Source organism: Balaenoptera musculus, chromosome 14 (genome assembly GCF_009873245.2).
Source record: "Balaenoptera musculus isolate JJ_BM4_2016_0621 chromosome 14, mBalMus1.pri.v3, whole genome shotgun sequence".
Lineage (NCBI taxonomy): Eukaryota > Metazoa > Chordata > Mammalia > Artiodactyla > Balaenopteridae > Balaenoptera > Balaenoptera musculus.
Window position 1 is genome coordinate 6952302 of NC_045798.1, and position 25069 is coordinate 6977370.

The 25069-nt window shown below is 38.6% G+C and overlaps 1 protein-coding gene and 1 pseudogene across 1 annotated transcript in view; both read left to right on the top strand.

Moving 5' to 3' along the window:
• Positions 1 to 25069, top strand: part of SBNO1 (strawberry notch homolog 1) — a 54269-nt gene that overhangs the window by 15019 nt on the left and 14181 nt on the right. Inside the window, 20 exon segments of the mRNA XM_036874577.1 lie at positions 558 to 658; positions 4478 to 4574; positions 5607 to 5767; positions 9481 to 9614; positions 9803 to 9893; positions 11138 to 11299; positions 12880 to 13015; positions 13097 to 13202; positions 13338 to 13491; positions 13962 to 14144; positions 14695 to 14792; positions 16857 to 17008; positions 18898 to 19095; positions 19730 to 19897; positions 20285 to 20460; positions 20930 to 21061; positions 22410 to 22545; positions 23268 to 23380; positions 23471 to 23542; positions 24012 to 24111. Of these exon segments, the coding sequence (XP_036730472.1) occupies positions 558 to 658; positions 4478 to 4574; positions 5607 to 5767; positions 9481 to 9614; positions 9803 to 9893; positions 11138 to 11299; positions 12880 to 13015; positions 13097 to 13202; positions 13338 to 13491; positions 13962 to 14144; positions 14695 to 14792; positions 16857 to 17008; positions 18898 to 19095; positions 19730 to 19897; positions 20285 to 20460; positions 20930 to 21061; positions 22410 to 22545; positions 23268 to 23380; positions 23471 to 23542; positions 24012 to 24111 (2670 nt within the window).
• Positions 11587 to 12864, top strand: LOC118906841 (annotated as a pseudogene).

Sequence of the window (25069 nt, forward strand, 5' to 3'; positions counted from 1 at the left end):
GATAAAATAGTTTTCAAATTTCCTGTGCACATCTTTCCTTTTAAGTTGTTTTCTAATGTTAATTCTTACCTCCATAATGACATATAGCTTGAATATTTTTATCCTTATGCTTAATTTAAGTTAGAGATAAGAGATTGGTATTCTTTGGTTTGTGAAGTGGGTAAACTTTTTTTTTTTTTTTTTAATAATTTTTATTATTTTTTTTAATTTTATTTATTTATGGCTGTGTTGAGTCTTCGTTTCTGTGCGAGGGCTTTCTCTAGTTGTGGCAAGCGGGGGCCACTCTTCATCGCGGTGCACGGGCCTCTCACTATCGCGGCCTCTCTTGTTGCGGAGCACAGGCTCCAGACGCGCAGGCTCAGCAGTTGTGGCTCACGGGCCCAGTTGCTCCGTGGCATGTGGGATCTTCCCAGACCAGGGCACGAACCCGTGTCTCCTGCATTGGCAGGCGGATTCTTAACCACTGCGCCACCAGGGAAGCCCCTTTACTGAACTTTTTAAAAACTGTAGGAAAATAGATATTTTGTTCTAAAATGTAAATTATCTCTCCCCCTCAGCTGATGTAAGCAATGGCACAGTAAAGAAAGAGTCTTCTAATAAAGAAGTAGCAAGAATATGGATAAATGACATGAAAATGAGGAGTTTTTCCCCGACCATGGTGAGTTTCAAAAGCTGTATCTGTATTTTTGTGTGGTATGAAAGTACACTTGGCTAAGTGTAGCTCTCAGAAAACTTTTTTTGGCGTGAAGGGGAGCTTCTCAGCCACATAAACTAATGAACAAGCATTAAACCTCACTGGAATAAATTAATATATGCTAAACAAGGTGATTATAACATACATATTTGATAGGATAGAGTATTATACAAAGTACTGACACTTTTCTGTTGTGAATTTCATCTGATAAGTAAAAAGGATAATGTGGAGTTAACCAAAAGTATTTGATAATTATGTTCATTTTAGGATTGAGCCTTATTATATAGCTGGTTATGGGATGTCAGATCATATAATGGTTTAGTTGTGAGTAAATTATATGTTAACATTTTTTTTACATTTTGGAAATGCTGTATGCTTCAGTTAAATTGATTCTGTGCGTGCATTTAATAATTACGCAGTGTATAACCCTGCCTCTGTGTGGTGGGTTTCTGTCTCCCCATTTTAAAAAACATATAATTAACACCACATGGTTTAAGTAGTAATATAAGGTACAGCAAGAGGTAAATAGTGATGCTCGCAATAGGGCTTATGAGTTTGTAGGAAGATGAGACTCAGATGGCCTGGGAGGACTTCACTTTTTTTTTTTTTTTTAAATTTTATTTATTTATTTGTTTTTATTTTTGGCTGTGTTGGGTTTTCGTTGCTGCGCATGCGTTTTCTCTAGTTGCGGTGAATGGGGGTTACTCTTCATTGTGGTGCGCAGGCTTCTCACTGTCGTGGCTTCTCTTGTTGCAGAGCACAGTCTCTAGAGTGCAGGCTCAGTAGTTGTGGCGCACGGGCTCAGTTGCTCCGTGGCATGTGGGATCTTCCCAGGCCAGGGATCGAACCCGTGTCCCCTGCATTGGCAGGCAGATTCTTAACCACTGCGCCACCAGGGAAGCCCAGGACTTCATTTTATGGAGGAGATGTCGTGGAGTTTGGGTGTCGAGTCTGGAGAGACTTTGAGAGGGCATTTTAGGAAGGGAGCTACAGCATTAATAGGCACAGAGGAGGTGGTAGCTATATGCTTAGGATACCTGGCTTGCAGGAAGAAATTGGAATGGTTGATTGGGGGCTCTGTGGAGGGTCCTGAATTGAATTTGATGGACTTGGGACTTGGGGCAGCACCAGTGAGGGCTACTGGAAGTAGAGGGACCTATTAGTGACTCAGGATGGGTTGGGAAGAAGAGACAGGTTAAGAGGTTGGTTAAGTAATCCAGAAGGGAAGTGATAAGGAACTAAACTTAAGGGATTGCAAAGGTGATTGGAAAGGAAAAAAGGAAGAAAGTAAGAGGGGACTGCACATAATGATACCAGAGGATTGGTAAGACTGGGAATGAAATATGGACTTGGAGAGACAGCAAAGCAACCTGTGCCTGAAGTTTTGAACGGGGACCAGGAGAACAAGTGTTGGCAGTATCAGTTTACTTAACAGTTGAGTGCCAGCAGCTTACTTGGAAGTTGATTTTTGGAAAATAAGAATGCATTTTTCTTTAAGATTATTTAGTGCTCAAGTTCCCAGTCCAGCCCCTGTTGCCCATAACATGCCCAAAGTTCTGTGTTGTCCTAGCAGTTAAGAGACATCTAACAGAGTGCAAACTGGTAGCCTGTGGATGAAAACCAATTGACAGGTGTTTTGTTTGGCCTCCACATTATTTTGAAAAATTTTGAATGTGTTACAAACACATAAAAATGCTGATTTCAAGGTTCTCTTGAGAAATAGGAGTACCTGACAATCCTGGGCCCACATTCCCCACCTCGTGTTAACATGCCTAGAGTTGAGTAGTGAACATCTACTTTGTGTGTTGGTCACACATTCCCCATGTACCACAGTCTCCCTCTCCTTCATTTATCTCCTTGACCCTAAGCTTGGTGTCAGTTGCCATTTTACATCCAGGTGGCTTAGACATATTACTTGTCTGGTCCTTGGATTTTGTGACCGTATTGTGTTACCAACTAATCCCCCAATTATATACCTGCGGTATATTTTTTTTAAAGGTAGGGAAAGACAAGGTAGAGGGAGAAAGGTGGCTGGTCATTTAGCATAGGGCGCATTCCTATTTTACAGATGAGGAAAAGGTGCAAAGGGGGATGGGGAGGACTCAGAATGTAAGTAATTTGCCCAAGGCTACACAGATAACAGCAGAAGTGGGGTCTGGGTCTGTTTCTCTGGCCAGCTCCATTTCATCTCTGATTTCTGAAACTGGGTTTTATTTTGGCATACTTTCTGAGAACATTCAGAGTTTCTTTGGATTTTTTTCTAAGGACTCCATGGGTTGATGGCTGGATGTTTATCTCACATCTCCCTTTTCTTTCCCACATTTACTGAGCATCTGTATGCCATATGCTGCTCTAGACTAAATAAAAATAAATAAGTAAAATAAAAATAAAAGAGGAGCCTGACCTTACATTTTATTTATTTATTTATTTGTTTTTAAAATAAATATTTTATTTATTTTATTTTTGGCTGCATTGGGTCTTCGTTGCTGTGCATGGGCTTTCTCTAGTTGCGGCGAGCGGGGGCTACTCTTCGTTGTGGTGCGTGGGCTTCTCGTTGCGGTGGCTTCTCTTGTTGCGGAGCACGGGCTCTAGGTGTGTGGGCTTCAGTAGTTGTGGCACGTGGGCTCAGTAGTTGTGGCTCGCAGACTCTAGAGCGCAAGCTCAGTAGTTGTGGCGCACGGGCTTAGTTGCTCCGCGGCATGTGGGATCTTCCCAGACCAGGGCCCGAACCTGCGTCCCCTGCATTGGCAGGTGGATTCTTAACCACTGCGTCACCAGGGAAGCCCTGATGTTACATTTTAATGCCCTGATGTTACATTTTAATGCCATGTTGTCCTTTACCTGTAGGTCCTGACTAGGTTTTCTCTTTGTCCTTCTCCTCCCTTCCTTGGTATACTGGGTCCCACAGCTTCTTCCCTACACTCTTCCTTGATCAAGCCCACATTAATAAAGAGCTTCCCTTTATGGTTTACTGGTAGTGAAAAGCAGCTTTTTCAGGCGCTTCTTATTCCCCTATTCCTCCCTCCCTCTACCCCTTTAAGATTCTGTAGAGAAACACAAGGTAACATGACTATATTGACCATTCACTCACTTTGCCTGGGGCAGTCTGGGTTTACTGCTGTTTTCCTGGTGTAGTTACTAATAACTCCTCATTTTATTCTCAGATGTGCTGAAGTTTGGAGAGTAGGTGATATAGGATTCTGTATGATTGTTGTGTCTGTGGAGACACAGATGTCTGAAGTAAATTCTCTGTCTTTTAGAAGAACCTTTAAACTCCAGAGTTTTCTGGGGTTTTGGTTTTAGGATCTAAGGGAAAGAAACAGATGAAGGTGAACTGAGAAGAGGGTGGGATGTGAGACTTAAAGAGAGTTCCTGTCTGTGAGATTGTAGGATGTGCTGCTGGGACTCATCCACCTTTTCTCTCCAAACCCCTTGTTCTTTCTATTCCTGGAACTGCAATGAAGAGTGAGGACTGGAGGTTAGACTTCGGGGCATCAGGGAGGCTGGCAGGCAATATTGAAGGGGAAAGTAGTTTGAGAAGGTGGTGGAGCCCTGTGGTGACCCATTTGTGTGTTTGCGATGAGAGCAGGTCATGGATTATCTGTGCTTATCTTTGGAGGAGCAGGGAAACCACAGACTCTGACCCAGATATTAGGGAATATAGAAGTGGTATGTCCTGTTTCCAGGATTGAAGATAATGGGTATTCCTACAGAAGAGTTTTTCTGTGTGTTGGCTGGGCCTCCAGTTTCTGGACTTAGTTGATTTTGCTCTCTCTGTTACAGAAGGTCCCTGTTGTGAAAGAGGAAGATGAACCAGAGGAAGAAGATGAAGAAGAAATGGGTCATGCGGAAACCTATGCAGAGTATATGCCAATAAAATGTATGTCTTTGGGATTTGTCAAAATAATGAAAGACTTCTGGGTTCCTTTTGAACTTAAAAAACTTTCCCGCATATATTATTATGTATTAAGATCTATCCATGTTGGGTACCTCAGGATTTGATAAGTGTGAGCTTTGTAGTATGTTTTAAACTATAATATGTTTTAAAATAGCTACATGAAAATTTTGTGAGTTTTTTAATTTTCCTACACAAATTTAGAGCTTTGCTTTGGAATGAAGTCTTTTAAAACCACAAGTGAAAAGGCTTTTTCCTTTCAAGTTAATTTTGCTCATATCAGCAGTGATTATAAAATCATAGTAAATTACAGAAATGTAAACACGTATCTTAGCTTTATAGTTTATACAGCTTATCTAAAACAAATTATAAAAACATGGGAATCTTAAAAATAAAATCGCTATTCGAATTCAGTGGTTTAAATTAACACCATTGCTTCCTTTTTTCCCGTAATGACCGTGATTCATTTTTTTAGTGGCCACTGTATTAAGTTGAAAATTAATAATTTTTAGTTTTTGTGTAAAATTTTTCACTTTTTTATTTTATGGGGGTAATAAGATGGAAAAAAATCTATGGCTAGAATTTTTCTCTCCTATACTCTGGCTTTCTATAAAAAGTCACCAATAAGACCACTAAAACTAAAAATCTCTGTTTACCAACTATGTATGGATTCCAAATTCCCATACTTTCCTGGTTATTTAAAATGACGCCTTAATCTAGGATTATGTTCTGTTACTACTGGAGAACCTGGTGGTATGAACTGTGATGGTATTTTTCTAGATCTTTTTAATCAAGTCTCTATTTAAACCATAGGTAGTTGATAAATAGGTCATTTTAGTCAAATTTAAACAGTACTTTACCATCAGTCAGTGAATTTATATAGGATCCCAGGATGTATAGTTACTTATTATTATATTTTCTCTGTCAGAGGAGAAATATTGCAATATCTTATGATAAGACTGGGAAGTGTTATTACTTAGAATAATTAAAATGAAGTATTTTTAAATTTTTGTTTAGTAAAAATTGGCCTGCGTCACCCAGATGCTGTAGTTGAAACTAGTTCTTTATCCAGTGTTACTCCTCCTGATGTTTGGTACAAAACGTCTATTTCTGAAGAAACCATTGATAATGGCTGGTTATCAGCATTACAGCTTGAGGCAATTACATATGCAGCCCAGGTAAGCTGTATAATTTATAACTACATACAGTTTTTATCTTTATTCTTAGTTCACAATGTATAGTTGTTTTAATTCAAAGTTAAGTTTTCCTTGCATGAAAATCTTGTGAATGTGATTTTTTTTTTTTTTTTTTTTTAAAGAGAGGGAAGGGAAAGGAAGGTTGTTCTTTGTTTTTTTTTTTTTTATATAAATTTATTTATTTATTTATTTATTTTTGGCTGTGTTGGGTCTTCGTTTCTGTGCGAGGGCTTTCTCTAGTTGCGGCAAGTGGGGGCCACTCCTCATCGCGGCGCGTGGGCCTTTCACCGTTGTGGCCTCTCCTGTTTCGGGGCACAGGCTCCAGACGCGCAGGCTCAGCAGTTGTGGCTCACGGGCCTAGTTGCTCCGCGGCACGTGGGACCCTCCCAGACCAGGGCTCGAACCCATGTCCCCTGCATTGGCAGGCAGACTCTCAACCACTGCACCACCAGGGAAGCCCGTGAATGTGATTTTTATAGAAGTTTTATGTGTTAGAAAATTAAAGGGGTAGTGTGGATATGGGGAATGTGTTTCTAGTGCAAATGATAAATTGTCATAACCTTTTTGGAATTCACTGGGAACATGTATTAAAATTAAAAATACCTATATCCTTTTACCTAACGATTCCATGGGAGTCTGTTTCATAGAACTATTAGATAAGAACATATATATATAAGGCTATTTGTTGCAGCTTTTTTTCCCCCCAGTGGCTAAAAGCTAGAAAAGATTTGAAAGCTCACACCCTTGGGGAGTGATTGAATAACCTTTGGTATTACCATATGGGTGTTGTACCAGCTTTTATATTATGTTAATTGTCTTGAAAGGATTTCTGAAATACTCCATTTTTGTAAAATAGGCAACCGTCCCCCATATTTATGTTTTATAAAAAAGTTTGTATTTGATTGTACAGTCCTTGAAAAATTATGGAAGAATACTCACCAATTTGTTAACTTTAATTACCTGCTACATACGAGGGTAGCAAGAAAAAAATACACAGACCTCAGAGATAGGGCAGGTTTGGTTCCAGACCACCACAGTAAAGCAAATGTCACAATAAAATGAGTCACATGAAGTTTTTGGTTTCCCACTACATGCAAAACTTAGTGTTTACACTATAATGTAGTCTGTTAAGTGTGCAATAGCATTATGTTCAGAAAAACAATGTACATACCTTAATTTAAAAATACTTTAATGCTAAAAAATGCTAATCATCATCTGAGGCTTCAGCAAGTTGTAATCTTTTTGCTGGTGGGAGGTCTTGCCTTGGCGTTGATGGCTGCTAAATGATCAGAGTGGTGGTTATTGAAGGCTGGAGGGGCTGTGGCAGTTTCTTAAAATAAGACAACAGTGAAGTTTGCCACATTGATTCACTCTTCCTTGCACTAATGATTTCTCTGTAGCATGCAGTGCTGTTTGATGGCATTTTACCCACAGAACTTCTTTCAGAATTGGAGTCAGTCCTCTCAAACTCTGCCGCTGCTTTATCAACTAAGTTTATGTAATATTCTAAATCCTTTGTTGTAATTTCAACAGTCCTCTCAGCATCTTCATTAGGAGTAGATTTCCATCTCAAGAATCTACTTCCTCCACTGAAGTCTTGAACCCCTCCAAGTCATCCATGAGGGTTAACTCCTGTTAATGTTGATATTTTGACCTCTTCCCATGAATCATGAATGTTCTTAGTGGCATCTAGAAGGGTGATTCCTTTTCTGGAAGGTTTTCAGTTGATTTTGTCCAGGTGCATCAGAGGAATCAACTATCTATGGCAGTTACAGCCTTACAAAATGTGTTTCTTAAAGAGTAAGATTTGAAAGCCGAAATTACTCTTAGCTCCGTGGGCTGCAGAAAGGCTGTTTTACAAAGCAGGCATGAAAGTGACATTGATCTCGTTGTACATCTCCATTAGAGCTCTTGGGTGCATTGTCAATGAGCGGTATTACTTTGAAAGGAACCTTTCATTCTGAGCAGTAGGTCTCAACAGTGGGTTTCAAATATTCAGTAAACCATGTTGTAAACAGATGTGCTGCCTTGTTGTTCCATTTGTAGAGCACAGGCAGCGTAGATTGAGCATAATTCTTAAGGACCCTAGGATTTTTGGAATGGGAAATGAGCATTGGCTTCAACTTCAGGCCACCAGCTGCATTAGCCCCTAATAAGTCAGCCTGTCCTCTGAAGCTTTGAAGCCAGACATTGACTTCGTCTCTCTAGCTATGAAAGTCCTAGATAGCATCTTCTTCCAAAAGAAGGCTGTTTCATCTACATTGAAAATCTGTTGTTTAATGTAGCCACATTTATCGATTATCTTAGCTAGATCTTCTGGATAACTTGGTGAAGCTTCTGCATCAGCACTTGCTCTTTCACCTTGCAATTATGTTATGGAGATGACTCCTTAAACCTCATGAACCAACCTCTGCGAGCTTCAGAATTCTTCTGCAACTTCCTCACCTCTCTCAGCCTTCGTAGAATTAAAGAGAGTTAGGGCCTTGCTCTGGATTAGGCTTTGGCTTAAGGGAATATTATGGCTTGTTTGATCTTCTTTTGAGACCACTAAAAGTTTCTTCACGTCAGCAATAAGGCTGTTTGGCTTTCTTATTGTTTGTTCACTGAAGTAGCACTTTTTTTTTTTTTTAAACTTTGGGTTTATTTATTTATTTATTTATGGCTGTGTTGGGTCTTCGTTTCTGTGCGAGGGCTTTCTCTAGTTCCGGCAAGTGGGGGCCACTCTTGATCGCGGTGCGTGGGCCTCTCATTATCGCGGCCTCTCTTGTTGCGGAGCACAGGCTCCAGATGCACAAGCTCAGTAATTGTGGCTCATGGGCCCAGTTGCTCCGCGGCATGTGGGATCTTCCCAGACCAGGGCTCGAACCCGTGTCCCCTGCATTGGCAGGCAGATTCTCAACCACTGCGCCACCAGGGAAGCCCCTGAAGTAGCACTTTTAATTTCCTTTAAGAACTTTTTTTTTTTCATTCACAACTTTGCTGTTTGGAGCAAGAGGCCTGGTATTCCAGCTTGTCTAGGCTTTCAACATGTCTTCCTTATGTTGTAATCATTTCTAGCTGTTGATTTAAAGTGAGAGACGTGCAGCTCTTCCTTTCACTTGAATGCTTAAAGAAGCCATTGTAGAGTTATTAATTGGTCTAATTTCAATACTGTAGTGTCTCAGGGAATAGGGAGGCCGAAGGAGAGAGAGAGATGGGGGAAATGGTCAGTCGGTGGAGCAGTCACAATACACACAACATTTATTAATTAAGTTCACCATCTTATATGGGCGGGGTTCATGGCAGCCCAAAACAATTAAAATAGTAACATCAAAGATCACTGATCACAGATCACAATAACAAATATAATAATAATGAAAAAGTTTGAAATAGTATGAGAATTACCAAAGAGTGACTCAGAGACACAAAAGAGCAACTGCTGTTGGAAAAATGGCACCAATAAAATTGCTTGATGCAGGGTTGCCACAGACCTTCAATATGTAAAAAATGCAGTATCCCCTGAAGTGCAGTAACAGTGAAGCACAATAAAATGAGGTATGCCTGTATAGTTAAGTAAAGAAAGTATCCACACTAAGCCAACTGTATGCCATTTATATAAAAACAGAGAATGTTAATATATGACTAAAAGAAGGTATGAAAGACTGATTACCAAAATATCTAAAGGAATAAATAATTACCAGCGTTTTCTTTTTCAGCAACATGAAACATTCCTACCAAATGGAGATCGTGCTGGATTCTTAATAGGTGATGGTGCTGGTGTAGGAAAAGGAAGGACAATAGCAGGAATCATCTATGAAAATTATTTGTTGAGTAGAAAAAGGGCTTTGTGGTAAGTGCTAAAGACTGGCTGTGGAAGCTTTTGTTTGTGAATAATCCAGCATATGGGGATGGGTCTTCATGAGTAAGTATATTTTTTTGAAGTGTCAAGGCCTGGGTTTATTTATTCCTGAATATTGCTAGAATGATGGGATTTGTATTTAATTTGTGTGTTTTTCTTTTCCCTTTTTTTTGTGGCAGGTTCAGTGTTTCAAATGATTTAAAATATGATGCCGAAAGAGATTTGAGGGATATTGGAGCAAAAAACATTTTGGTCCATTCATTAAATAAGGTATGAAAGTTTTCTATTCAGTTGGTCATTCAATAAATATTGACTTATCTGTGAGATGGGAATAATAGGGTTGTTAAGAGTATTAAATGAGTTATTTCACAGAAAGCATAGTGAGTGCTAGCCACTATTGTTGGTTTTTGGATTACTAAGTGTTAAATAATATGCCAGGTAGGGTTATGTAGTGGCAAACAAAATAGGCATTGTCTGTTTTTATGGAGTTTATTCTCTCACTCTTCAGGGTTTTTCGTTTGTTTGTTTTTGTCTGTTTCTGAAGTTACTGTATATGGGTGAAACTCATATAACTATGAGTATAAGGGTGCAGTGTGATAAAGCTACATGGACAGGTAGTGTGCCCGTCGCATCATACAGCAGAGAATTGTGGTTTGGAGACTGGTTTAGATATTTGTACATTCAGTGGACTTGTATACCCGTACCTGTGTTCATGTTAAAACAGTTCTGTCAAATGGAAGAAAATGTGTTTCATTATCTAGAAAGCACAGTTCAGTGTTCATTTAGCAAATCTTTATTGGCCTCCTACTATGCACCAATTCCTGGAGTCACATGGGTAGAATAGACAGACCTAGTTCCTGCAGGTGCTTCCCTGCTAGCCCTTTGAAAATAAGTAAATGTAAATCTACTTTCCATGTGAGTCCTAAGTTGCTTCGGTGTTGTTGCCTTGCCCATCAGTGGCTTTTTTTGGGTGAGGGTTACTGAGTGGTTTGTTGGTAAAGTACTGTGTCTTGAATGACTACTAACAGTTCAAAACTAAAACATGTAAGGGGCATCTAGAAATATTTTTGATTTCTAAATCAGCATAATTGAGGAAGACCACAATAACTATTAATCATAATTCTTATATATCCCTCAGATCTTAATTACAGTGCTTTGCATGTAGTAAATGCACAATAAATATTTGTAGAATGAATATTGTGACATTTTCTTGGGGAGTTTGGTTTGTAATCTTTTTTTGATGATAGACTTTTTTGAGACTTTGATGAAAACTGGATCCTTGTACGTTGAAGTTATATACACACACACACACACACACACACGAGAGGGTTCATGTTTGTGTGTGTGCATGTGTGTACACATGTGTATGAGAAATTTTGTGTATGATCTTAAGAGGTCCTTTGACTTTCCTGAAGCCCATCATGCTACCACCAGTTTCCTGCTGTAGAAATCTGGGTGGGATAAATATTTGAGACAAAAGTGTATTTATTAAGTTCTTTTCTTTTCTTTTTTAGTTTAAATATGGAAAAATTTCTTCCAAACATAATGGGAGTGTGAAGAAGGGTGTGATTTTTGCTACCTATTCTTCCCTCATTGGTGAAAGTCAGTCTGGTGGTAAATACAAAACGAGGTTAAAACAACTCCTACATTGGTGCGGTGATGACTTCGATGGAGTGGTATCCTTTGCAACAAGTTTTATAATTTTTAATGACACAAAATCTAACACACAGGAATTCTGAGGTTAAATAAAAAGACTGCTGGGATGAGAGCTTTAATGATTACATAGAGTCCAAGGGAGTCAGAAAGTTGATTCTGTTTTGTAGCTGTCATTTACTAGGCCAGTATTTAAGTTCCTGCTTTAGGAAAATGTTAATAGATATGGGACATGCTGAATACTATATTCCCTTCTTAACTTAGTGATTTCCAAACTTATTTGCTCATAGCATACCTTTTACTATCCTGCATGAGGAACACCAGTTTTTGTTTGTTTGTTTGTTTTTATAAATTTATTTATTTATTTATTTATTTTTGGCTGTGTTGGGTCTTCATTTCTGTACGAGGGCTTTCTCCAGTTGTGGCGAGCAGGGGCCACTCTTCATCACAGTGCGCGGGCCTCTCACTGTCGCGGCCTCTCCCGTTGCGGAGCACAGGCTCCAGACGCGCAGGCTCAGTAGTTGTGGCTCACGGGCCTAGCCGCTCTGCGGCATGTGGGATCTTCCCGGACTGGGGCACGAACCCATGTCCCCTGCATTGGCAGGCGGTTTCTTAACCACTGCGCCACCAGGGAAGCCCGGAACACCAGTTTTTGAAGTACTGATTAAGTTGGTTATCAGTTGTGCTTCTGTTTAACAAAATTTGCTCAAATAATCTGTGTGGTGGACATTTTTAGCTGTAGTGGATCCTTCCCGTTCATTCTAATTAAGAATTAAATATCCAGTTAAGGAGTGACAGCGCCGCAAGGTGGCAGCCACCACGGGCTCGGACAGTTTATGAAAACTGAATATACAGCGTTAAAATAGAATGTGGACCTAAATACCCAGAAGCAACCCCCTTTGTAAGATTTGTAAGAAAAATTAATATGAATGGAGTTAATAGTTCTAATGGAGTGGTGGACCCAAGAGCCATATCAATGCTAGCAAAATGGCAGAATTCATATAGCTTCCCAGTTGTCCTGCAAGAGCTTCGGTGCATAATGACGTCTAAACAAAATATGAAACTCCCTTAGCCGCCTGAAGGACGGTGTTAACAGTAGTTAATCAAAAAGAAAAACCACAGGCCCTCCGCTACCCCCGCATTCGATTCAAGCAGTCTTCATTTTCTGCAGTAGTAAATTTTCTAGATACCAAAAAAAAAAATTAAATATCCAGTTAAGGTTAATGCCAAATTCAGTGAATGCCTCTGTGGCTGGGGGAAGGAGGCTGTGGAGATCAAGGAGAGGCACATAGAGGGCTTCATTTATATTAGTGATCTTACAGAAAAAGAAAACCATCTGAAGCAAATATGGCAAAATGTTAAGGTTTGACAAAACCAGATGATAGGTATGTCGGTATTAGTAAAAAAAAAAGTTAATGCTCAGGGGCTTGATATCAACAGCATCCCTCCCCCTAATAATCTTGATTCTTTTTTTTACTCCAGCTACCATCCCAGAAATCTTGGATGTTTCCCAAGTCCTGAGGGAAATTAGAAGTTAACTCTTCCTGAAAGATTGGAGACACTTGCTACTAATGTGACATGTTCCTTAATTTACTCCTTACAGATAGTGTTTGATGAATGTCATAAAGCAAAAAACTTATGTCCTGTTGGTTCTTCAAAGCCAACCAAGACAGGCTTAGCAGTTTTAGAACTTCAAAACAAATTGCCAAAAGCCAGAGTTGTTTATGCTAGTGCCACTGGTGAGTAGTTATTTATTTAAAAGAGAGAGATATATATGTTATTTTTTCAGCTATAATATGTTTTGTTTGGGGGTTTTTCAGGTGCTTCTGAACCACGAAACATGGCCTATATGAACCGTCTTGGAATATGGGGTGAGGGAACTCCATTTAGAGAATTCAGTGATTTTATTCAGGCAGTAGAACGGAGGTAATGCAATTTACAGTATACGCTATTTGTTCTCAGTAGCAATCTAAAAGAGGTGTTATTGCTAAAATCTCTTCCATGTATGTTAAGGCTCTACTATATTTAATGATAGTTACTGTGTGTTTTAATTTTATTCAGAGGTGTTGGTGCCATGGAAATAGTTGCTATGGATATGAAGCTTAGAGGAATGTACATTGCTCGACAGCTGAGCTTTACTGGTGTGACCTTCAAAATTGAGGAAGTTCTTCTTTCTCAGAGCTATGTTAAAATGTATAACAAAGCAGTCAAACTGGTGAGCATGTTTTTCTTAACTCTTAGTACTTTTAATGTACCTGATAATGTATCTGTTAGCCAGTTTTGTCCAGTCAGGAGTATATTTTGTCCAGTATACTCCTGTCAGCTCACAGGAGTATATTTCTGCTATAAAACAACAGATAAATCACTGGTTCCTTATTTTCCCAATTTTCCAAGTTTTCTCTTTGTTAAAGTAATTTATAAAAAATAGCCATTTATTTCGGTTGTATAGTTTTAAAAATCACAATGTAACTGTTTCCTAAAATGACTGCATTAGTTAATAAGAATTTTGGGACAGCTCTATGTGAGCGTCCTAAAAAACATTTGTTTAGAGATTCCCAAGTTACTGAAAATGCTTCGTTGAATTAATGTTAAATGGTGTCTTCCACTTTATTTTGATTGAATTAGTCATTTTAAAGTCACACTCAAAAGATTGAAATATCTAAAATGTTGATTGTGCACCTTCAGTGGGTCATTGCCAGAGAGCGATTTCAGCAAGCTGCAGATCTGATTGATGCTGAGCAACGAATGAAAAAATCCATGTGGGGTCAGTTCTGGTCTGCTCACCAGAGATTTTTCAAATACTTGTGCATAGCATCCAAAGTTAAGAGGGTTGTTCAACTAGCTCGAGAAGAAATCAAGAATGGAAAAGTAAGTTGGAGAATGCATTAACAGATCATCTTTGGTTATGTGTTTTAGTCTTTTGGGTGTTGAGGCCTTCTACTTATAAAAGCCTTTTCTTTCTAAAGGGTAGTTGTAAAAAGTATTAACATAGTAAGACTTTAAACAATGCATTTTTAAGATAATAAAAGCAATACGTGTTTATAAAGAATTTGGATAGCTCAGAAAAGTATAAACAGACATCACTATAATTTGGCTAACCATAGATGTAACAACTGATAACACATGGATATATATTACATTAAGGTTTTTTCCTTTTTGGTAAATACATATTTAGTTAAAGCACAAAGAACTGGGGCAGGGGCTTCAGTAGTGTCCACTGTTGTAATACTGTTTCCTAGCTAAGTGTATTGCATGTAGCATGTCTCAAATATATGTAGAATAAATAAATTGGTACACATGTACAATAATGGGTAATTCTTGTTTGAAATCTTTTTTTAAACTAAATATTTAAAATATGTCTTAAGAAACCACATAGATATTTTTATTTATAATTAATAATATTCCTTTTTGCCTCCAGTGTGTTGTAATTGGTCTGCAGTCTACGGGAGAAGCTAGAACATTAGAAGCCTTGGAAGAGGGTGGAGGAGAATTGAACGATTTCGTTTCAACTGCCAAGTAATGTTTATGGTTTTGAGTTTTTACTTAGATTAGTTTAAATGTTGGCATTTCCTGGAGGCAAGATTTTTGCGTTTTAAAGTTTTCCTGATTTTAGTTTTTACAGTCCTGTGTATGCATAACAATATGTCTATTGGAAAACAATAACATAGAAATGCTGAAATGTTAAGTATTTTGACAATATTATGTCCAGTATTTGGACTAACAGAAGGGCTTGATTTTTGTTTGTTTTGTACATCTTGGAAATCTGACAGCTTGGTTTAAGATATTCAGTTTTGTTTTGGCTTTGTGTATTGGAAACTACCATTATCCAGAGGAGCAATATAGTTTAGTTTGCCCCAATTTAGTATGCTCTAATATAAACATTGCAAGTAATCCTGAGATAGTCAAAAGAGATTTTAAAAATGATTTTAGACACTGTTTTTCAGTTTGTTTGCCTAACAGACAGTTCTAACTCTGGTAGCAAAATTAACAAAATAACTTTTGCTGCCATGCTATCTTTTGCCTTAGGGGACACATTCAAGTGGCTCCTTTTAAGATAGATATAATTTAAAACTACTTTCAAAAGCAAAACATGCACTTGCTAATCTGTATCTTTCCTGTGCTTGCCTGCCTAGTATTGCCTCTAAAATGATAGGCGCTAGTCACAGGGGGCTATTAAGCAGTTGAAGTGGCTAGTCCAAATTGAGATGACCTTTAAGTATGAAATAGACACCAGGTTTCAAAGACTTAAAGAAATATAATGTAAAACATTTCATTGATTACATTTTAAAGCGATAAGTTAAATAAAATATTAAAGTTAGTTTCACAGGTTTTCTTTTACTTTTTAATGTAGCTACTAGAAAGTGTAAAAATTGTGCTTGGCTTGCACTATATTTCAGTTGGACAGTCTTGGCCTAGAATATTAAAATTCATTTGAGCTGGATTATCAGTATTTTGTAAGATTGAGTAAAACGTACTTTTTATTTTTTATTTTTTAAAAATTTATTTTATTTCATTTTTATTTATTTTTAAAATTTTTTCTTGGCTGTGTTGTGTCTTCATTGCTGCGCGCAGGCCCTCTCCAGCTGCGGCTAGCGGGGGCCCCTCCTCGCTGCAGCACACAGGCCTCACATTGCGGCAGCCTCTCCCGCTGCAGAGCACGGGCTCCAGGCACGTGGGCTTCAGTAGTTGTGGCACGCGGGCTCAGTAGTTGTGGCTGGCTTGAGCGCAGGCTCAGCAGTTGTGGCGCATGGGCTCCATTGCTCCGCAGCATGTGAGATCTTCCCAGACCAGGGCTCGAACCTGTGTCCCCTGCATTGGCAGGCGGATTCCCAACCACTGCACCACCAGGGAAGCCCCAAATGTACTTTTTAGTAAGACATAGATTTTACTATTTGTAACTTTTGCATGTACCTGAAAATGGAAAATATATGTGAAATAAATTGGTTAAAGGATTGTTAAAGTCCTTTACATTCAGAATCCAACTCTTTTGAATCACTTTTTAAAAAATAAATAAATAAATAAATAAATAAATTTATTTATTTTTGGCTGTGTTGGTTCTTCGTTGCTGTGCGAGGGCTTTCTCTAGTTGTGGCGAGCGGGGGCCACTCTTCATCGCGGTGCACGGGCCTCTCACTGTCGCGGCCTCTTGTTGCGGAGCACGGCTCCAGACGCGCAGGCTAAGTAGTTGTGGCGCACGGGCTTAGCCGCTCCGCGGCATGTGGGATCCTCCCGGACCACGGCTCGAACCCATGTCCCCAGCATCGGCAGGCAGACTCTCAGCCACTGCGCCACCAGGGAAGCCCTTGAATCACTTTTTGACTCAAGTCACTGATGTTCAGTTTTTCTTCATGGAGTCTTCCTCTGTGCAGCAGTTCTGAAAAAGAATCAGGAACCATTGATGCTGAGTTCCTAAGCCAGCTTTACAATTACGTGGAGCTAACCTACTTTTGGTATCCAGTTTGGAAATGCTGCTAATAAAGTATACTTATTTTAAACAAATACATTCAGTAAGACTTCATATATAATAAACTATTTTGCATACTGAGCCACTAACTGTCACTTTTTTCTCTCTTCGAACAGAGGAGTGTTGCAGTCACTCATTGAAAAACACTTCCCTGCTCCAGACAGGAAGAAACTTTATAGTTTGCTAGGAATCGATTTGACAGCTCCAAGTAACAACAGCTCACCAAGAGATAGTCCTTGTAAGGAAAATAAAATAAAGAAGCGGAAAGGTGGGTACTTTTCTTTAAATGGTGCTGGAAGTAGTATAAATTTGAGCATCTTGATGCAAGCTGTATTTTGGGAATGTACTGCCTTCCTTGAATTGGCTCCTGTAGTTTTGTTTTTGTTTATTTTTTTTAAGGAAGTGTCTTTATTTATTTATTTATTTATTTTTATGTCCACACCACATGGCTTGCGGAATCTTAGTTCCCTGACCAGGGATTGAACCCTGGGCCATGGCCGTGAAAGCACAGAGTCCTAACCACTGGACCACCAGGGAATTCCCTTGGCTCATGTAGTTTTTGAATACACAAGTAATCCCATTTTAAATTGGGGCTTTAACGATTTGACTGGTGCTGAGTAGGCACTGTGTTGAGCACTGCCCACACATGATCTCATTCAACCTGCAAGGGATCCATATGAAAGTAGGTTTTATTTTGTCAGTTTTTTTTTTTTTTTTTAATTTATTTATTTATGGCTGTGTTGGGTCTTCATTTCTGTGCGAGGGCTCTCTCTAGTTGTGGCAAGCGGGGGCCACTCTTCATCGCGGTGCGCTGGCCTCTCACTGTTGCGGAGCACAGGCTCCAGACGTGCAGGCTCAGTTATTGTGGCTCACGGGCCCAGTTGCTCCGTGGCATGTGGGATCCTCCCAGACCAGGGCTCGAACCCGTGTTCCCCGCATTGGCAGGCAGAGTCCCAACCACTGCGCCACCAGGGAAGCCCTATTTTGTCAGTTTTATAGACAGAGGAAACTAAGGCACAGAAAGACTAAATGGTTAAGCGATATCCCCAGGTTGGCACAACTACTGGGTGATAAATGGGGAACCAAAATCCGGGCCTTTCTGTTGTCAATGCTGTGTGTGTGTGTGTGTGTATGGGTGTGTGAGAGTGTGTGTTTATATAGTCTTCTTTAAAGAGACTTCTGTTAGTTTATTATTTAATTATTAGGAATACATTCATCTTTGTTTGTTAGACATTTTATAATAATGCAAACTTGGATTTGTGTTTAGCTGCTTACTAAGTAGGCTCTTTGACTTTCAGAAGTTAACTTCTCAGGCTCTCTTTCTCTAAAATGGTGATAATAACTCATTATATTGTGAAGACTATCATACTGTGTGTTCTAAACACAGTGCCTGACACTTTAATGTTACATTTCATCTGTTCTAAGAAATGCTTTTTTTTCCCTTACATTTTTAATATGCCTGAAAGTAGGTTGGCTATTATAATATAATTGACTGTATTTTTTTCTTTTAGTGGCACAAAAAGTAATGCTGAGTCCTAGAGTCAGTAACATCTTAGAGTGGTCAGATAGACAGATGGTCATGTTTCCCTTTTTTGAATTATGTTCTCACCATCATTAATATGTGAACATTTTAATGTTCTGCTTAGTTTTGGTTGGTTTATTCCAGATATCTTTTATGAATATTCAGTAAGATAATTCAGATCAGCACCTTGTTTGACTTTTAAAAATGTAGTTTTTATAGGTTAGTTTTTTTAGTATTCCATGAAGTATTTGCATATTTTATAAATCTGTAATTATTAGGCCTCATCTCTCAATTTGATACACAAATTGTGACAATGCCATAGATTCTGTTTCATCTCTGTTGTCTTGAGATGTTTATTTTGAAACTTGTGCACTTGAAGGCTGTCTTGCATTGGTACTTATGTACCTGATTTCTTCTTAAGAATAATTGAATATAACCTGATTTCTTATAGGAATCCAAAAGGCTAGCTCTTGTTTATGAATTTTTAATTGTTCTTATATACTTAAACAAATGCTTTTTTTCTGCATTTCTCATTTGAGTTAACTAAGTGTATTAGTTCATGAACTAAATGTAACTTCCTGGATCTTTAGAACAGTGTGTTTGGGCTGACTCTCTTGTTTGGGGTTTGAGGATAGGTGAAGAAATAACTCGAGAATCCAAAAAAGCACGAAAAATAGGTGGCCTTACTGGTAGCAGTTCTGATGATAGTGGAAGTGAATCTGATGCCTCCGATAATGAAGAAAGCGACTACGAGAGCTCTAAAAACATGAGTTCTGGAGATGACGATGATTTCAACCCATTTAGAGATGAGTCTAGTGAGGATGATGAAGATGGTGAGTTCATGAATCTATTAAATGTAAACTAAAGGATAGTTATTTCTGTGTATTTGTCTATTTATTTATTTTTGGCTGCGTTGGGTCTTAGTTGCAACAGGCGGGATCTTTTGTTGTGGCGCGCAGGCTTCTCTCTAGTGGCATGCAGGCGGCAGAGCACATGAGCTCTAGTTGCGGCGCACGGGCTTAGTTGCCCTGTGGTATGTGGGGTCTTAGTTCCCTGACCAGGGATCGAACCTGCATCCTCTGCAATTGGAAGGCAGATTCTTAATCGCTGGACCACCAGGGAAGTCCCTATTTCTGTGTATTTGAAATGGGGTATTGTACTAAAACCTTTTTTTTCCTGTAGAAATCATCACACAGATTCTAATCTTTGCTTGGTGGGAGCTCCAAGCTTGTCTGTCTTCTGGAGGTTCAGCACATTTATGTGAGATCATGACCTCAATTTTGTGCACTTATATTTAACCTCAAACCATGGAATTTACCTCATGGTGTATGGGTGTACTGCATCTCTGAAGTTGGTGGTGGTTTACAAGTTGTTGCTCAACAATACACAAACTCAACGGTGTTTCCTTTGGAAATTCTGTACTTGTGTTAACAAATGATTTGATACATGTCTTTCCTTAATTTTCAGATCCCTGGTTAATCAGAAAGGACCACAAGAAAAACAAAGATAAAAAAAAAAAGAGAAGTATAGATCCAGATTCTATTCAAAGTGCCTTATTAGCATCAGGTCTTGGATCAAAACGACCTAGTTTTTCTTCTACGCCAGTAATTTCACCTGCTCCTAACAGTGCACCAGGTATCCATATGGAAGCTTGCTTTGTCTGTGAAATGTACTTTTTTTTTTTTTAAGGGAACGCTATTTATTTATTTATTTATTTTGGCTGTGTTGCGTCTTCGTTTCTGTGCGAGGGCTTTCTCTAGTTGCGGCGAGCGGGCCTCTCACTATCGCGGCCTATCTTGTTGCCGAGCACAGGCTCCAGACGCGCAGGCTCAGTAGTTGTGGCTCACGGGCCCAGTTGCTCCGCGGCATGGGATCTTCCCAGGCCAGGGCTCGAACCCGTGTCCCCTGCATTGGCAGGCAGATTCTCAACCACTGCACCACCAGGGAAGCCCTGAAATGTACTTTTAGACAAAACAAATATTTAAACTTGGTCCTGATTTTTAACAAATGTACTTTATCTAGCTAACAGTAACACCAACAGCAACAATAGCCTTATAACAAGTCAGGATGCTGTGGAAAGGGCCCAGCAGATGAAGAAAGACCTACTTGATAAACTAGAAAAATTAGCTGAAGACCTCCCTCCTAATACCCTGGATGAACTTATTGATGAACTTGGTGGCCCTGAGAACGTTGCTGAGGTAAATATGACTTGATCAGGGCTGTCTCTCTTCTAGGTAATTTTTTGCCACTTTCAAATCCTTTAGAATAAGTGATATATTTGGTATCATCACATAATTATCTAATATCCTCTCTTAGATCTTAGAACCCTTGTTCTACTCTAGTTGTCATCCTAGAGCAAGTAAATTCCTGCCCCTAGTATCTTGAGTATCTGCCCCAAGACACGGATCTCTGTTATCGCACCTGTCACGCAGGCTTTGTTATCATTGCCGCGTGTCTGTTTTCTCCACTGGAATTTGAACTTTTCAGAACCAGGCACTGTGTTGCAATGTTCTCTCTCCCCCAGCGCCTGGTGCAGGACAGGTTGCACAGTACATGCTGCCTTCATTATCCCTTTCATCTCCCACCAAGTTTCTATGATGGGAGCCCTGAGCTTCATGCACCATAGTCAGCTACGTTAATTGTAAGTGTCACTGTTTGGCTTTGCAGATGACTGGCCGCAAGGGGAGGGTTGTAAGCAATGATGATGGAAGTATATCTTATGAGTCAAGATCTGAACTTGACGTCCCTGTGGAAATACTAAATATCACGGAAAAACAAAGATTTATGGATGGAGATAAGGTATGTTTTTCTGGGATGCTTTTTGGCGAAAGGAATGATGCCCATACGTTTAGATTAATCTTTAGGTTTTTTCTTTTAATATAAATCATGTCTGTTGAATGTTCTTACTCTATTTTTTTTTTTAAGTAATTACACATAATCACTGAACATTTTACATGTTTTCATTATTTTCTTATAAATCGAATGTGGTGTTTTGTGCACAGAATTAGATGTAGCTTTTGATAGCTTTGGAGGCCTTTGAAGTCTTTAATCAGAATATTAAATTGTGTTCTCTCAGGTCATCCAATGCTACACCCTAGTGTCAGTGTAATTTTGAGTCTAGAAATATATTTAAGCATGCCCAGATTACTAGGATCCTTTGATTTTGCTGTTTATTGTCTTGCTCTGCCATGTCCTATTGAGATGATTTACTCTGAATGGTCGTAGATTTCACTTGCGTAACTGACCACTGCAGAGGTTGTGGTCACCTTCAGAGGCCCTTTCTGTATGCTCTTACTGTTAAGTAAACTTCATCAATTTTCAGATTCTCAAATCAGTTCTTTCTCCATCTAGTCGGAATTGCTATAAGCGTTTTGCTAAAAAATAGGTAGGAGCACCACTTCAACCTCCTTCCTTAATCTAAAAGAAGTAGACTAAAATCTTATCTCTTTATCCACATTTTACTTTGTATTTCAAAATTTTTTTGCCTCTGCAACTAGAAAATAGATGGTAGTTATTACCATTATCAAAGTTGTCTTTTAAATGTATTTAAAAGCTCATGTTACATATTTTAAAGATTATAGGTAGAGATATTAACAGTTGTTTTAAGTACTTGTTTCATTAGTAATTTAGGCCCATGTGCATTAGAAATTGTATTAGTTGGGATCAGATTTGGCTGTTAGTGACAGAAAATCCAAAATCATATTCACTTAAAGTGGAAGTTCATTTCTCTCATGTACAAGTTTGAGTAGGTAGACCAGGACTGGTATGACCCCTTGAAGTCTAGGTCTCTTCTGTCTTGTTCCTTTAATATGTGGCCTTCCATTTCCTAGTTACTTCCATATTTCAGGTTCAGTCATTACACCTCTACATTTCAGCCAGCAGTGAGAAAAAAAGAGGAGGGGAAGGGCATATCTTTGATTAGGGACATTTCGTGGACGTTGTTCATGTGACCTCCTGGCTGGAGTGTGCCCACACTTAGCTGTAAGGGAGACTGGGAAATGTAATCTTGATTCTGGGTGTCCTTGTAACCATGTACAGCTAAAACTGAGGGTTAGGAAGTAAAGGAGAATATGTGTTGGTGGATGTTTCCCCACCTGTCTTTGTGCAGAAGTGATCTTTTGTTTTTTTCTCCTTACATTTGATACAGAATATTGCTATCATCTCAGAAGCTGCCAGCTCAGGTATTTCATTACAAGCAGATAGGAGAGCTAAAAATCAAAGGCGAAGAGTTCATATGACTCTGGAATTACCATGGAGTGCTGATAGAGCAATTCAACAGTTTGGTAAGTTCCTACACTGAGTTTCACTTCATAGCCAGGAATTACTGGGGAAATATTTTAATGCTAGATATACTAAAACTTGACATATATGTAGGTTTTGGAGATGTTTGTGTATTGCATATACCTTAAAATATAGAAGGCATCATGAATTTATTTCTTGGCTGTTTTAAAAGCTGTAAAAGACCTACAATAGGGCTTTCTGGCATTATATTCAAGAATGGGGCTCTTCAGGAGTATCTTCATTGTAGATCTCCAGGGATGTTATCCATGTCAGAGCAACTGCCACTTGATGTCTTTTTCAACCCCCGGTAGCTTCATTGAGGGCACATTGCTCCTCCCTTCCCTTCCATCTTCATGTCCCTGTGACCTGGTGATTTAAAAAAACAACAACAACAATTTTGGGAGAATCCAGAGCAGCTGTGCATCAGCAACATTGTGGTCAACCAAACTGGGGTAGCACCAGTAATGTGTTTATCATTAATAAGTTTATGGTAGTTCTGCTCCCCGTAAGTGGGAGTATTGTTCTGAATACAGATGTTGTTCAAGTTGGCGTTTTTGATTTTGTGCCTTTTGGGGAGTTAGGGTAATATTACGTTCTTTAATTTTTCCTCTGGTTTACAAGATTCTGGATCCCAGCTTACTGTTAAGTGCTGGGAATAGGTCTCAGAATACTAGTATCTAGAGAACACAATCAGCGATTTTTTTTTTTTTTAATGTCATTACAGGAAGAACTCATAGATCAAACCAAGTTACTGCTCCGGAATATGTCTTTCTGATTTCTGAATTGGCAGGAGAACAAAGATTTGCATCTATTGTTGCTAAAAGACTTGAGAGTTTGGTAAGTTTTTGAGTTATATAGATGTGTGTAAAAGATGATGTATGTTAACCTGTCTTCTGTGCCTTGATTGGAGATTTTATGTTTGGATAGGGTGCGCTTACACATGGAGACAGAAGAGCAACAGAATCCAGAGATCTGAGTAGGTTCAACTTTGATAATAAGGTACATTTCAGCTTTCACTATCTGAAAAATGATTGCAGTGTACGGTGTTTGTAAGGAACAGAAAGGGAAAGTGGTTGCTGTTTAAAACTTAAAGCTGCCTCCTCGTATGGTTTTGCTATAAAATCATGGCTAGTCCTGTAAGACACATGGCAGTTAGATCTTTGGTGATCAACTGTGCAATATAATCATCTTCTCATTCCTATTGGAATAATAAGATTATAATAATACTTGGTGGCTGCATGAAGTGTGAGTTCCCAGAAGTAAAGAAAGTTGTTTATTTGTGGAATGCCTGCTGTGTACAAAGGTGTGAATGAGGCACTAGGCAGTGTAAAATATATATAAAAATAATTGAGTCCTGCTATTTTTGACTCTTTGGTACAATAATAGTTTTTATAGCATTCACTTGGTCATGTGATTGAAGAGTATCCAAATGCTGAAACTTGTTAAATTTATTTGGTTTTTATTGCAGTATGGAAGAAATGCTTTAGAAATTGTCATGAAATCCATTGTAAACCTAGATTCTCCTATGGTATCACCACCTCCAGACTATCCTGGAGAATTCTTTAAAGGTAACTTTTAAAAATAATCATAACAAAGGAAAATGAGTACTGACAAGAAGGTACTAAAACTCATTCGAACATGTGCTGTTGTGTTTTAGGTTTTCTTGGACATAAAATGTATAAAATTTAGAAATTGATAGTTAACAGACGCCTAAATTGATATCTTATAATAAGCAGTAGATTTATTAAATTTCATTCAGGTGAAGTGTTTTTATTGTTGACAGAGTTTTTTGCATGTTGTTTAATACTAGATTACTAGAGGAAAAATGGTTTTGTTAGATTAATTTGAAAATGTGCCAAATAGCTTTTAAAATTTAAAGTACCTAGGTAAATAATCTGTGGGGGCTAGTGGAGGTACAGATAAAACAAAACTGGCCGTGTATTAACAGTTGTTAAAAACTGGGTGCTGGGTACCTGTGGTCCATAGAATATTCTCTTTACATTTGTGTGTATGTAGAAATTTTTATATTTAAAAAAAAGTCCTAAGTAGTGCTATAGAAATTCTTAGATGTATCTTGCAAATCTGAAGAATAGATTTTACCCCATTAATATTAGTAGTCTGGGTGATTTCAGTAGTTCAGCAAACTATGAAAATATTTTGGAGAATAAACAGATGTAAGGTATTGGAAACATTATCCTTCTAGAGTTAACACGTTTTACTAGGAAGTCCTTTCCAGTTGAGCCGGTGTTTAGTGTTGGTAACAGTCCATATTGACCTAGCTGGCAGGGGCTTATAATCACTGATGGCATTTAACAACACAAAAAACCAATAAAGTCTTGGCCCTGTTCTTTTCCTCCCTTTCCCTTTCGTTCCCTCTTATTTTCTTTTTATTTGGTCATTAGAGGGATTGTCAAAAACAACTCCCCAATTTATTTCTAATTCTAAAAAATTACATGTTATTTATTCATTATAAGTGATGAAAACAATCTAAAAGTGAATAATGAGGAGCCCATACCCTCTCCTTAA